Genomic DNA, 13,692 nt, shown 5'->3' on the forward strand with positions numbered 1-13,692 from the left:
CTCAAAAATAATAGTGTCTAATGAAAATTTCAAAATGGTATCATCAAAGTGTTTTATTTATTTATGTTTAAATCTAAAATTGGAGAGATCGTAATTGTTGAAAAAAAAATGTGTCTCGTAAATTTTATTTTAGGTTAAAGAAGCTCATTTCAAAGCTCATCCAGAATGGAAATGGTGCAACAAAGATAGGCGCAAATCATCGAGCGGACGAGATCCTTGCAATAGTTCCACACCTCAGGTGAGATTTTTCATTTTATCCCAGAATTTCCTATGTTTACTGGAATGAAAATAAATCCTTATTGTTTTGTTGGGACTTTAAAACAAAAATGGTGATTTGAATACTTTTAGAGTCCACGAACTCCTCTGGACTGCGGCAATCCCATTTCGACCAGCAGAGATAACATTCCTCTCACGATATCTTCGTACAATGCTCTGGACTTGCCATCTCCACATAGCACTTTACACGATAACTTGAGTGACGATGATCAAATGGTATGCGATATTTTTACACCCAAAATTAATTAAAAAACATAACTTTTTAAATTTATTTGTTACATTTTATTATTTTTTCATTTAAGGTTATTTGCGAAGATTCTCAGCAAGCTCCTGTCGAAATTGATCTTAAATGCGGTGAAAAGGTGACAGATTCCGATTCTGAAAGTCAGAATTCCGAGTCGGTCACGGTGAGCTCTCGCAATGCAGAGATACCGACGTCAGATCATAATGCTATATCTCAGAGCATTTCCGATATTGCCTCCAAACAGGATAAGTTCAACAACTCAATGCCTGCATACAGTTCTGCCTCGGGAGTCGACCATACAAGAAGACCAAAACCAATCAAAGCGAGGTTATTCTTTATTTTCTACGTAGTCATCGAGAAAGATAAATCAGTTTTTCTTTTCTTTCCAAATTGATCTAATTTTATACTGGCATTTCTTGCCAAAATGAGATTCAATTATAATTTTTTACATTAACCATTTTCAGTATATTTACCTGACAACCGCTCGAATTCAATTTCCATAATCACCTTAGAAAATAATGAAAGACATGATTCTTTCATTATTTTCTCAAGTTTCAGCCGTTCTAATACAAAATATTTTTTGTTTTACTCTGTCTTTTTCAAATTAAAATCTGTATTTTTTATCAGAATTATAAAAAATACAGATTCCAATTTTAATTTTGTATTTTTTATAATTATAAAATTTTATTATTTACATTGTTCGTTCCGGTTTAGAGACCAATTGTGGAGGTCCTCACCAAAAAGTTATATTTCCAATATTGCACAAAAAATCATTTAAATGCAAATCTGTTCTGTTTACAGTATACTATCGATATCTTAATTAAAGTTGCGACAAAACGTGACCAATCCTGTGTTAAGCCAATATGAAATTATTAAATCGCACCAAAACGTAACAGTTTTACAAGCTAGAATTCCTGATTACTTAAAAACGTTTTTAATGGAAATGTAACATTTTGGCGATGACCTCCACAATTGTCATAATTCCCATTTGAAATTACCTGTAGCTTCACATTTTATTTACATCTGTACTGATAAATGTGCTCGCTCATTAATAGGGTTGGCTCTACCGACAGCGTGCTGGCTTCGCTGACCGTGTCGAGTCCGTCGGGCGTGTCCGCCTTCCACCCGACCGGGGGGGCCTTCAAGTCCATGCCGCAGACCCAGCAGACGTTCACCGTGTCCCCCTCCGTTCCCCAGTCGCAGGGGAACGCCACCTTTGTGAATATCGTGACCGCCACCGAGAACGGCCGGCAGTGGGCCGCGACGGCCCTGAGCCAAGTCAAGACTTCCTTGGCGGCGTCCACGGCTCAGATCAAGATCTCGCCGCAGAGTATCGGACTGACCGCGACCACTAACGCTCAAACCATCGCGGGATCGGTCCTCAAGAGTCCCATGGTCACCCTCGTCAAGCCGGTCCGAACTGCCGCCGGGAATACTACAAGTATGTTTTCTTCTTTTTGACTCTTATTAAAAGATTATTTGTAATTGAGCCAACTTTTGGAAGAGAGTGATAGAACAATTTTATGTAAGTGAAATCACTTGAGACAGTGTGTGATAGAAGTAAAAGCATTTTGCTATATATGACTAGTTAGGAAACATAATTCAGTCCATATAATAAGGTGACATTTTTAAAATTGTCTCTTTCATCCTTTCTCTCATTCCAATAAAATATGTATAAAATTTCTTTTCCAATTGTACAACTTAAATTTCTGCTATCATGTTGTCATTTTTAAAGACGGTATAATACTGTGTGAATCAAACAATATCATCACCATTTTTTGTAAATAATGAAAATTTAAATGAATTACTATATTTAACACCGAGAGAGGTATAAATAATAAATTAGTATTTAGAGTAGCTGGCATAAAAAACACGGTCTTTTTTTCAAAATATGTATAAATCACTGCTCTCAACTTACATTTGGATGGTTCAAATTAAAATTAGTCGCACAAACTTTTGCGCTGTCTATCATATATAATAATAATTTATGTATTTTTTTCTTTTCAGCCCCTCTGACATTGTTTTTGTCGGATCAAAATACATATGCGAATCTCTTAATAAAGACAACTCCTCAGACAATGTCAAATGATGCCAACGCTGCTGGGAGCGAGGGTGGAGTACACTATGTTCGCGTCCAAAATCTATATCTTCCTGTTAATACAGGTAAAAAAAAAATATTGATGTGAGAAAACAAAACAAAGTTTACTGTCTCTTACTTTAAAAATATTAAATGCAGTTTAAACTTTCCCTTACGGTGCTAAAAACACCCGTGCGCAATGGTGATTGTGAAAATTGTGAATATTCCTACATGTCGCTATTATTGATCATAGTTGAACTTGAAAAGTAACAATTTTGTAATGTTAGCTCTGGTAAGTATCTGAAAACAAAAAATAAATAAATCTCAAGTAGACGCCATACTTGTCGTATCAACACGACCACCCCGAAGCATGACTTGTGCGCTACCAAAAGGAGATCGGGGGAAACAGTATGAAGCCGCGTGCACGTATTTGCAAAGCATGGCACGCATGCACACACTGAGAAACGTTTATGTATTAGTGATTCTATCCCCGACTTTTTCACAAATCATTTATTTCCGTCGCTGCAAATGAATAACTTTATATTATAATATGTAATTGTATCACGGAGGAATACAAACATTCCGAGCCCGTATCTATTATATCAATGTTCTCGTTATTATAGTCGAATTGTAGTAAATACATATCACCGAGAAGGAAAGGTTAAAACTGTATTTAAATCATTAAGATAGAGAGTAAAGATTTCAAAAATTTAAAAAATACAATACTCTTAATAATAATAATAATAAAACCCTTATCCGCACCCCAATGGTGCATAAGGCGCTGCGTCATATAAACGCAGTGTTATTTTGATCGTTTACACATGAAGGAAAGGTGATTAGCCCTCCGCTTCAGGTACCAGTCCAGGGTAATATTGAATAAATATGACGGTGAAAAAATCACTTATATTTATTTTACCCCCCTTGGGAATTGAACCCGGGACCTCCAGAACGGTAGCCGAGCGTGCTGACCATTACACTACGGAGGCGGACGCAGCTTAGCATGCAGATTTAACAATACTCTTAGCATGCAGATTTAACAATCAAAGAAATTTTACCACTTTTTACTGTTTTAGATGCTGGCAGTACAAGAATACCTGTTTCCACAGGGCAATCTGTGATTGTTTCTCAAGCTAATCAAAATAGAAAGACATTATTGTAAGTACATATTTAAAAATCTGAATTATACCGTAACAATATTGCATTGTTCGTGCTGTAACAATATCTGTTATCATGAATGTTTTTCGGAGATACTTTGTGGTACATTTTATAAACTTTGTTTTTTTTTATCAAATTTTTAATTGGTACTTTTTTCCAACCGGTTTCGACAAGAACCTTGTCATCGTCAGGGTTAAACATGTACAGGTATATTTTTAACCACGTACCTAACCAAGTTTTTCATACGTACATACGTAACCAAGGTTTTTGTCAAAATCGGTTGGAGAAGAGGACCAAAAAATGTAGTTTAAAAAGTTCTAGTTTTATTTTATAAATTTTTAATTTATTGTCACGTGTTTCAATGCATACCGCATTTTCAAATGCCGTATGTGAAACTAATTCTAAAGTTTATAGTTGGGTCCTTGGTTCGTTGAAGGATGAAGAGAGTATAGGAGCTGTTTCTTATTTTCATTTATTTATTTTTTATTATTTCTTATTAGCAGGAACATAGAGAATAGGGCGGAGTCTTTAGTCATTGTCATATTGTTAATTATGGGTTTATTATTATTTAGATTTTTATGAATTTCTATTGTTTCAAAATATTTCAGTTAATAACTTTTCGTATTATTTAATTTTAGGAATTCTACTGCTAAGTAAAACTTGAATTAAAAATGGATAGATTTTACCTCAAAGTGACTGCCGAATATATTATTGAAATTATTTTATAAAGTTTATAAATTATCATATCAACTACCAGTTCCTTTTGAAAGAACTGGGAGTTTTTCCCAGTTCCTTTTGAAGGAACTGGGAGTTTTCAAGAACTGGGAAGTAATGTGTAAATTAACGTTTGTCGCAGGAGGCCGGACGCAGAGGGCCCTTACCACGGCGCGGCGAGTACGCAGCAGGCCCTGCTGTCCCCGCGCGTGCAGGCGCCGCCGGCCTCGCCGCACGCGCGCGCCGCCCCCCTGTCGGCGCCCGCCGCAGGAGCACCGCGCCCCGCGCTTCCGCCCGAGGAGCCGCGCTCGCAGCCCTTCCAGTTGGCGCCCACGCCCGCGCAGCTCGGCAGGGCCCCGCTGCAGAGGAGACTCAGTATGGGTCCGACATTTTACTAGATTATATTATTTATTGATTTGTATTAACACATTTCGGATGGGTGTTTTTTACGCCTGCGGACCACTTACGATAGGATTTTATAATTGTGTACATATCGCTCACTCCTTTCAACAATATCATATATATTAAAAAAAAAGATTTTTCAGGAGATCGTTTTAAAAGTTTAAGAATATAATGAAATAAAAGAATATAAAATAACTTTTTACTGTGCAACAGATCTTTTTAGATAAAACCTGAAGGTTTTTTTCTCCATTGGAAAAATATTTAGTAAATTAAACAAAACCTTTTCTTCAAATTTCAAAATCAACACTTTCTGCCCTGTAGCAGGTAAACATTAAGTTAAAAATATGCCGCTTTTGCTGAGATATGGTGCATTTTCTGGGCATTCCGAAAAAATTTAACAACTGAAAATTGACAATTTTTGATATATGACGTTGTTGAAAGGAGTGAGTGATATATGTAGTTTAGACCTTAACAAAGAGATTGGTATATAATATAATGGCACGGTGGTATGTCATCTGCCATAAATATACAGAAGCAAAATATCTGGATAAGGTTGACGCCTCCCACATACATGTGGCATCACCTGAAAGAGTTAGTTTATGATGTGGAATCTATAGTGAAATAGGTCCGGGACTAAGCATATCCCGTATATGTAGTAATAAGTTTGAAACGGACATGATTACAGCCATATCTTCGAGCGGTGAAACGACTTCATCGATATTCACTCAGGCTGCCAACACGACGTGTGGACCCCTGAACATCCAAACATCGCCGCAGGTGTTCATCCAGGCCTCCACCCCCAACCTGACGTCCGCGAGCAACGCCTTGCAGAATATGAAGTCTCCGTCCATAGCTTCCAGCAATAGCAGCCTGAGTAGTCTGCTCTCCCCCAAGCCCAGCGCGGACATGCACTCTTCTATTCTCAGCAGTCCGTCCGTAAAGAAAAATCTCTCCAAGAAAACCATGGCAGATGGAAGGGACAAGTAAGATACCTTTAGTGAGAATAGTTACATTCCTATTACACCTTCATTATACATTAATTCAACTTATTTAATAGATTTATATTATCCACTGACACTTCGTGATGGAATTGCATTTTTAATTTATTATTAGATTAAAACCAATATTTTTAGCTTTTCCACTTTTTTTTATTTGACCAGCGACCGGGTTTCGTCGTTACCGACACCCCAGTCTGATGATGTCGGTAACGACGAAACCCGGTCGCTGGTCAAATAAAAAAAGTGGAAAAGCTAAAAATATTGGTTTTAATCTAATAATAAATTAATTCAACTTATGTTCTACGTTCATATCGCGCACTCCTTTCAAGAACGTCATAAATCAAAAATCGACAATTTTCAGTTGTGCATGTTTTCGCAATGCCCAGAAAATGTACTATATCCCAGCAAGAGGCATATTTTTAACTTAATATTTACCCGCTACAGGGCAAAAAGTGTTGTCTAATTATTATATAAAAGGTATTGTTTAATTTTTTTTTAAATAAACTAGTTATTTTTCAAATGGAAGAAAAACCTTCTGGTTTAACCTAAAAAGATCTGTTGCATGGTAAAATGTGCAATAAGTGGCTTGATATTTATTTTTAATAAATTGTATTATATTTTTAAACTTTAAAAATATTCTCCTGAAAAATCTAGTTTTTTGATTTATGACGTTATTGAAAGGAGTGAGCGATAAATCACAACAATTTTTTTATTCCCATTGCACCCTCATATAATTCAACATACATTCTACAGTCATATAATTCAACATACATTCTACAGTCATATAATTCAACATACATTCTACAGTCATATAATTCAACATACATTCTACAGTCATATAATTCAACATTAATTTCCCCCATTTAACTTTGCCTGTGATTAAGCATTTCTGATTTTACACCATTTTGAAAATTGGAATTTTGAAACTCATCATTGTATATGTAAATGGCCTGTCAAACTACAGGCCTACAACCTGCACATCTGGAACTAAATATCTTTCCTTTATTTTTACACCTTGTTCTTTTCTTATTATTATCATTCATTCTCCATGATCTCTTCAATTCTCATTTTCAAAATCAACGTATAAACAAAATTATAAAAATTAATTTCTCTCTTTGTTTTAGGGTATTGGAAACGGTCAACTTTGAAAAAAAATTCAACACCTTACCGCAATTTAAACCCGATACTAGCAGTCCGAGTTCCATCGCGGTGCCGAGTAGCCCGCAGGTTTATAACATAAGGAACAAACACGGAAGACTTAAAGGTTGGTTTATTTTGCATCTTCGTACATATTATCCATTTGTACAACTTGTTCTTCAAAACTTGTATTTTGTATTCAAGATTCAAACGTCATTTATATATGAATCGGTTAGTTACCAAAATGATAAAAAACTAGACAGCTATATTATTTTTTAATTTTAACATTTATACACAGTTAATACGTATAATGTTTGAGATTTTTTGCCTTTTTTAGAATTAATCATGCTAATTTAAAGTTTTTCCCTTTGGTTACTAATCATAGTTTTAAGGAAAAAAATACACACATTAGTCAAAATTAACCTTCGGGCCAATTTTAAATTACATATTTATGCTCAGTAGGTATATACTGTAAGGTATGCCTCAAGTCTTCTATTCGATTAGTTTTGTTGGCCACAGCCCCATCATATGCTTTTTCCTTTGGAAGTGTCACAGGAAAAAAGTAAGTGGTGCCAACATTAGACTGTCAAATAAATTGACTCGTTTCTTTTCTTTATTTCTATGATAGATCTTCCTAAAATGAATCAAACTGCATCAAAATTGCCATATCGAAAAAATGCTGGTAAAAAAAACTTTGGTAATTAACCCAGTCATATTTGAAACTTTTTATTTTATTTTGGCACACGTTTCAGGGACCAGTTATGTTAGAATGTCTGAGCCAATTGTAATAGGATTTTTTAAAGAACTTATCGCGCATAAGGAACACTTATTTGTAACAGGAAATGAGGAAGAGGGCACCCCGACGTACAGTGTGGAACTGGGAGAGGGAAGCAGCGCCACCAGCAGCGTCCCCAGCACGCCCCATTCTAGTCACGGCCCCAAGTCAGCCGGTAACAAGCTCGTCGGCTCCACATTCTTCGGGCCCGACTTCAATGCTGATGCATACAGAGGTAGGCTGATGGAATATATGGCTCAAGGTAATTACACCAATCCTTTTACATCATTTAACAATCCACTATTTAAAGGTACGATTTTTGTTGACCATATCAGTACAATGTCATTTTTTTTCAAACCATTTCATTTATTAATTTATAAATAAAATATATACATAAATAGGGTGAAGACCCTGGATATTGTCAATTTGGACAGATGGTTCAGTCAATATTGATTATTGACAACTAAACTATTCACCATATCCATATAGTTAATTTTTTGTTATATAAATTAATTTTTAGTTTATTTTAAACCATTCCTTATTTTCAAAAGTTACCTTAGCTCTGTAAGATAACAAAATAATGTAAAAACATTATTTACATGATGGCTTTTCACACTTGGAGAGGGCTTACTGTTTTGCTTTTGTTCATCTTCAAATACAGTAGTCTCGATTATCCAACCTAAACCGGCCGCGGCAATATCCGCCATATGCGAAAAGGTCGGATAACACTGAAAATGATAAAAACGACATTGAAAATGTGTTAATTTTATTTGCACATCGAAATCTTATATGTACATGTAACATAACTGAATGTAACGAACTAAAACATCAAAATGCATTTACGGCAAAGTAATAAAACATGTTTTACAGTAGGTACATACTCACATACAATGCAGTGAACTACGAAACTATACTTAAGCTTGGGTAAAAAAGTCCGTGATTGTCTTTTGTTTACCTGCTGTTTGTCGTTTTCTGGCTGCCAAATCTCGCAGACGCCTCATTAGTAAAGTAAAGGAAAGGGGCATTGCCCTAGTAGGTCAGATAACCGAGACTACTATAGTCTGGATATAATGGAAATGAGGATCGAATTGTTTGGGGTCATGTGGAATGATTATTTCAGTTGAATCTCAAGAGGATATTGGGGGCGTCATATCTCCGTGCACTCCCGGAGGGGGGACGGGCGGGCGGGAGATCGGCCACCGGAATCTCCTGAACCAGCGGCGCCAACTCGTGCTCCACCTCTTCAAAATCCACGGCCTTTTCCCCTCCACGCAGGCCACCAGCCTCTTCCAGGTGAGGATCCACAATAATAACAGGCGCTAGACAAACCAATGATTAGTTAGTCATTTGCTAACTATGAGCAGCTCAAATAGTATAGATGGTTAATTTTTTAATGCTTTTAAAAACTGCATATGAAATTGAACATTTCAAAGATTCATTTGCCACTTCGATAACCTAGTTCAGGGGTCAGCAACCCCTTGGACCAAAAGAGCCAAATGTGAGGAGCAAAACTGTTTGGAAATTTTGGAGAGTCAATTTTCAATTTACAATAATTTAATTTAATTTATTGAATGTTTAAAGGAATCTAAAAATATTTTTTAAGTAACATTTTTTTTATCAGATACTTTTTTTGCGCAGATTTATGCATCTATCATAGATGTTTAAATCTCTGTAAAATATATAAATTTCTGTAAAAAATTTCATTTTGAATTTGACAAAGAAAGAGCCACACAAATTGTTTAAAGAGCCAAACGTTGCCGACCCCTGACCTAGTTGGATGTGGTTATAATATAAAATACATATTGTAGTTGCGAAATATAAATGTTCACATTATTGTGTGTTTTGTCAGGCGAGCCATATAGATATTTTTCCAAACAAATCGTCGCTGCAGCTGAAAATTCGTGAAGTGCGCCAGAGGCTCCAAAAGAAAGCCCAACCGAATGCCACCCCGACAGATCACGGCACACCGACGGGTGAGTTTTCCTCGGCTAAGGTACTATTGTGATTTGATGCGGCATTTTGTTTATTATAATAAGATGGTTGAATGTTTAGGGATGAACTCGCCTGCAGTGACTCCGAGTGCCAACAACCACAGCAGTTAGCAAAACTTCACCATCTCCATTATAGCTCTCCCCCGCAACTAGTTACCCGCTACCTCTGTTGTCGGGAGACTACTCGGAGCTGCTATATTCTACCAACACCCTTATTGTATAAGGAACACAGTTCGCTGTTTATGATGCCTATTGACAGTTTGAATCTTCTACCTGATGTATTTCCCATCCTTTTAATATAAATATCATTATAGCATAATATGACATCATGATAAATTGTCATAAAATATTGTTTTGTTAAATATATTTACAACTACCGTGTTATATTTTTTAGTGGAAGGTTATTGATTTTTTATTAATCTTTTGATGATGGAAAGGTTGTGAAATATATAACCTTATTTGTTTGATAATCAATTGATCAATTATACGGAGAAGTCGGTAATACATTTTATTTGACATTTGTAGCTTTAATAAATAGTTAAGATTTTAATATTTTTACATTATGACAAACATAAACCAGTTACGGAATATATTGTTCGATTGACATAATCTTACTATTTGGGTTACCTCCTGGTATGCATCCTGTTGTTACTTGCTGGATTGTGTCGGCTCAGCGCATTCAGAGCGCATCGTAAGAAAGGCGACCATTTTACAAGGAGAGAGCTCAATTTACTGTAATAATAATAAAGTCAGTTCAACAAAACGAGTTTGATGGTGTGCAATGACATAGCGAGTAAGAATTTATATATGTAAGAAGAGTTTTTATATTATATAGAACAAAATGAAAGAAATTATGAAGAAATATGAGGAAATAACTCAATATATTATTATAAAATGGATGATTATTTGAATGGTGAATGTTTTAGAATTTATGGAGATTGTCAGAATCCCTCATTTCACAGCTGTGCTATAGAGAAGTTAGTTGTTACTGCGAAACCTTTTTCTGTTTAATCTCAGTACTGGCTCCCCACTTTAAGTCTTCCCCAATGTGTATTAACGATGTAACGTTTGATTAGTAGCATCCTGAAATGATTTTGTGCCACAATACGTAGGTATAATGTGTCTTCTTACGTAGTCCAAGAGAAATGTAGACAAATTTGATATTCTTATAGCACACACGTCGAGGGACTCCCGCTTTAGGAAAATTAAATTATATAAATATTAGTAGCGAATTATTACATTGTTGTAACAGCGAGATGATTATCAATGAATCGTTGATTAGATAAGTATATTAACTATGTGGGTTGTTATATTGTACAATTTATTCGTCTTTACTTATTGGTAATATCACACACATATTGTGTCTACGTCTGCAATATCAGTGTTGTCATTTAGCTTTCTACCGAGTCAGAAGAGATATCTATTGGAAAGGAGCTAGCTGACATCTCTAGAGTGATAACTTTATTTAGTCTCGACTCTTAATTTCAATTATTCCTTCTTTTATTATAACACTTTTTGTTATTATTAACGCTTACTTTTTAAGTGCTACGACCAATATTACTACTTATCTAGTATTGAGAACCATTATACATAATGACAAATTTACATAAAAAAATAGATAGACGAATTTATGAACCCATACCTAACCATTTTATACAATTTGGGAAGTATTGGTATACAATGTATCTCAATATCCAGTACACATTGTATGCAAAAAATACTAGAGAAATAGTGAAACATTTGTTACTAGTTTATTAAGCTATTTGCATTATTAATTTTCTAGTGACATTTCAAGTTTTATTAATCTTACCACATACCGATATGGTATATTCATTTTGGCAATATCAATCAATTATTACCTTTATTTTGTAAATGTTTATCAAAATTTTATGGTGATCTGAACACAAAGGGAAACATAATTATAATATAGCCATTTAATATAACTGGTATTGTCATTTGAAAATCATAATTCGATTGGAATTACGTTTAAATGTTAGTATGGATAGCTGCAAATCGTAACTTAAGTAAATGTGTTTTGGCATAAGTCGTTAAATTAATAATATAGATTTATATTTATAGTCGATGCACATAATTCACTTTTTGGCATTACACACTCATCTTATAAGAACACCTTAGTAAATGTATTACATTGTTTCGGGTGAGAAACTCATTTAGGGATACTTCAAGGTTATTTCTGAACACTTGCCTCTTGACGCGATGATGAAAAACACATCAGGTCAGCATTTTACGTTGTACCAAACGATAGGTTTGATAGTGACTGTCCCGCAATTATATATTTTTTTATATGTATGACAACAAACAAGTAGAATGTCCATATTTTCTCACTCCATAACAGGTGTAGTTAGTTATTCAAAGAGCATAACTCACCATAATGTTCCGAACATGTGTTTATTTTGAAAAGGAGTGATATGAGAGATAAATTTAGTAAAAATATTTTGAAATAATATCTATGTAAAAAAGAAATAAAATAATAATGTTGGCAAAGTATTGTTTTTTCTACATCATAACTTTAGATAAGTCTAAGGAGTTCTCCCTTGGGTTGCCTTAACATTCATCTTATGTACAAAACAGACTAAAGACTGCGAGATGGAATACTTGGCTTGTTTTAGTATGGCTGTTGTTTCAGTTGGGGGTTAAATAATTGTACTTTTGTTGCAAATTATTTGTTTATTATTATTTTTAGTGAATTATCATTGTGCATTGTTTAAAGTTATCTGCTGTAGATTTCTAAAACTGGTTCCTAAGTCAACTTTTTATAGTGTCTATAAGAAGTATTAACGCCGAAGATCCTTCTGCTTAATTGACTTACAGCAAGGCTAGCTATGATTCTTCTACAGTAGATTGCATCGCTTCGTTGTTGCAAGAAAATATCCAAATGATGAAAATGTTTAAATCAATATGTATTGATGGCCAAATTCATAAATGAGTGCTTGTGAATGCGTACATTTTATTGCAAATAAAGAAAGAAATGTTAGTCATCATACTGTGTGACTAGTATCGAGGTGCTTATATATTTTATTCATTTTGTATTATTATTTAGTTTTAATGTACACTAAATTGAGATTGTTGAGAATGTTTACGACATTAGTGTATTCATTTTCATTTGTTTAATCCTTCTCTAAATGTAAAAGGACTATTTTTTATGTGCGTAGAGTTATGTTGATTATTTATATCAATTTGATTTGTTGGTTGATCTCTTATTATATTTGAAAGAAATTTTTCTTTGAAGCGGGCGTACGGTAAGAGTAATTTATCTAAGTCTATCTGACACGTGACACCGTCGGTTATTGAGTCAATTCTTTTATACGAATATGTGTTTTACTTTTGTAGAATGTGCTCATATTATATTGTCTGATAAATTTGAATTTACCTTCTCCATTTCCACAGTTAAAAGTAGAAAAAGCAATTGTTTATATGAAAATAGTACACCGAAATATTTGAATAATAGCGGAACCGTACCATATCCATGTCAAAGTGTTTCAGTAGAAGTGTAGCGCAACATATTTTTGTGAATTGAGCAATTACATTTAAGGACCTAGGAGAAAATCCCATAAATGTGGTTAGTCAATATTAATCAAGGTGTAAATATTTTTATCTAAAGCACATCACATTACAGAAAACATATTTGGATACCGTGTAATCGATATGTTCTATATAAAGCAAACTGTATTACATCCAACTTATGGACCAACGCAGAAGATACTTAACGAGTTTATTGTACAAGGAGATAACAAATTGAAGGTTGTTGACAAAGCCATGTTTGGGCCATAGAACTGAGTTCAAATTAAAAAGTTGTATCAAATATCATTCAATGATTGAAGGAATAAAACTAAAGTTTATTATAAGAAAATTGTGTTTTATTTAAAGATCTTGTCTCAATACATACAACAAATTATAAATAT

General features: G+C 34.5%; 1 protein-coding gene across 7 annotated transcripts in view; it reads left to right on the forward strand.

Annotated features, from left to right (window-relative positions):
* The window catches only part of cic (Putative transcription factor capicua), a 36,548-nt gene extending 22,908 nt beyond the window's left edge, over nucleotides 1-13,640 (forward strand). For 5 of the 7 annotated variants that reach the window (XM_088278233.1, XM_088278239.1, XM_088278235.1 and 2 more), the window contains exons 17-29: nucleotides 134-238; nucleotides 349-492; nucleotides 579-847; nucleotides 1,576-1,961; nucleotides 2,528-2,683; nucleotides 3,671-3,752; nucleotides 4,609-4,847; nucleotides 5,554-5,851; nucleotides 6,991-7,130; nucleotides 7,843-8,040; nucleotides 8,899-9,071; nucleotides 9,628-9,751; nucleotides 9,831-13,640. In XM_088278233.1, the coding sequence (XP_088134359.1) occupies nucleotides 134-238; nucleotides 349-492; nucleotides 579-847; nucleotides 1,576-1,961; nucleotides 2,528-2,683; nucleotides 3,671-3,752; nucleotides 4,609-4,847; nucleotides 5,554-5,851; nucleotides 6,991-7,130; nucleotides 7,843-8,040; nucleotides 8,899-9,071; nucleotides 9,628-9,751; nucleotides 9,831-9,880 (2,364 nt within the window). In that variant the 3' untranslated portion in view covers nucleotides 9,881-13,640. The remainder of the gene's footprint in view (nucleotides 1-133; nucleotides 239-348; nucleotides 493-578; nucleotides 848-1,575; nucleotides 1,962-2,527; nucleotides 2,684-3,670; nucleotides 3,753-4,608; nucleotides 4,848-5,553; nucleotides 5,852-6,990; nucleotides 7,131-7,842; nucleotides 8,041-8,898; nucleotides 9,072-9,627; nucleotides 9,752-9,830) is intronic. The other 2 variants (XM_088278240.1, XM_088278238.1) reach the window with 2 other exon arrangements.
* The last annotated feature ends 52 nt before the right edge of the window (nucleotides 13,641-13,692 follow it).

Source organism: Brachycentrus maculatus, unplaced genomic scaffold (genome assembly GCF_059751285.1).
Source record: "Brachycentrus maculatus isolate JH-2025_06_01 unplaced genomic scaffold, ASM5975128v1 h1tg000055l, whole genome shotgun sequence".
Taxonomy (NCBI): domain Eukaryota; kingdom Metazoa; phylum Arthropoda; class Insecta; order Trichoptera; family Brachycentridae; genus Brachycentrus; species Brachycentrus maculatus.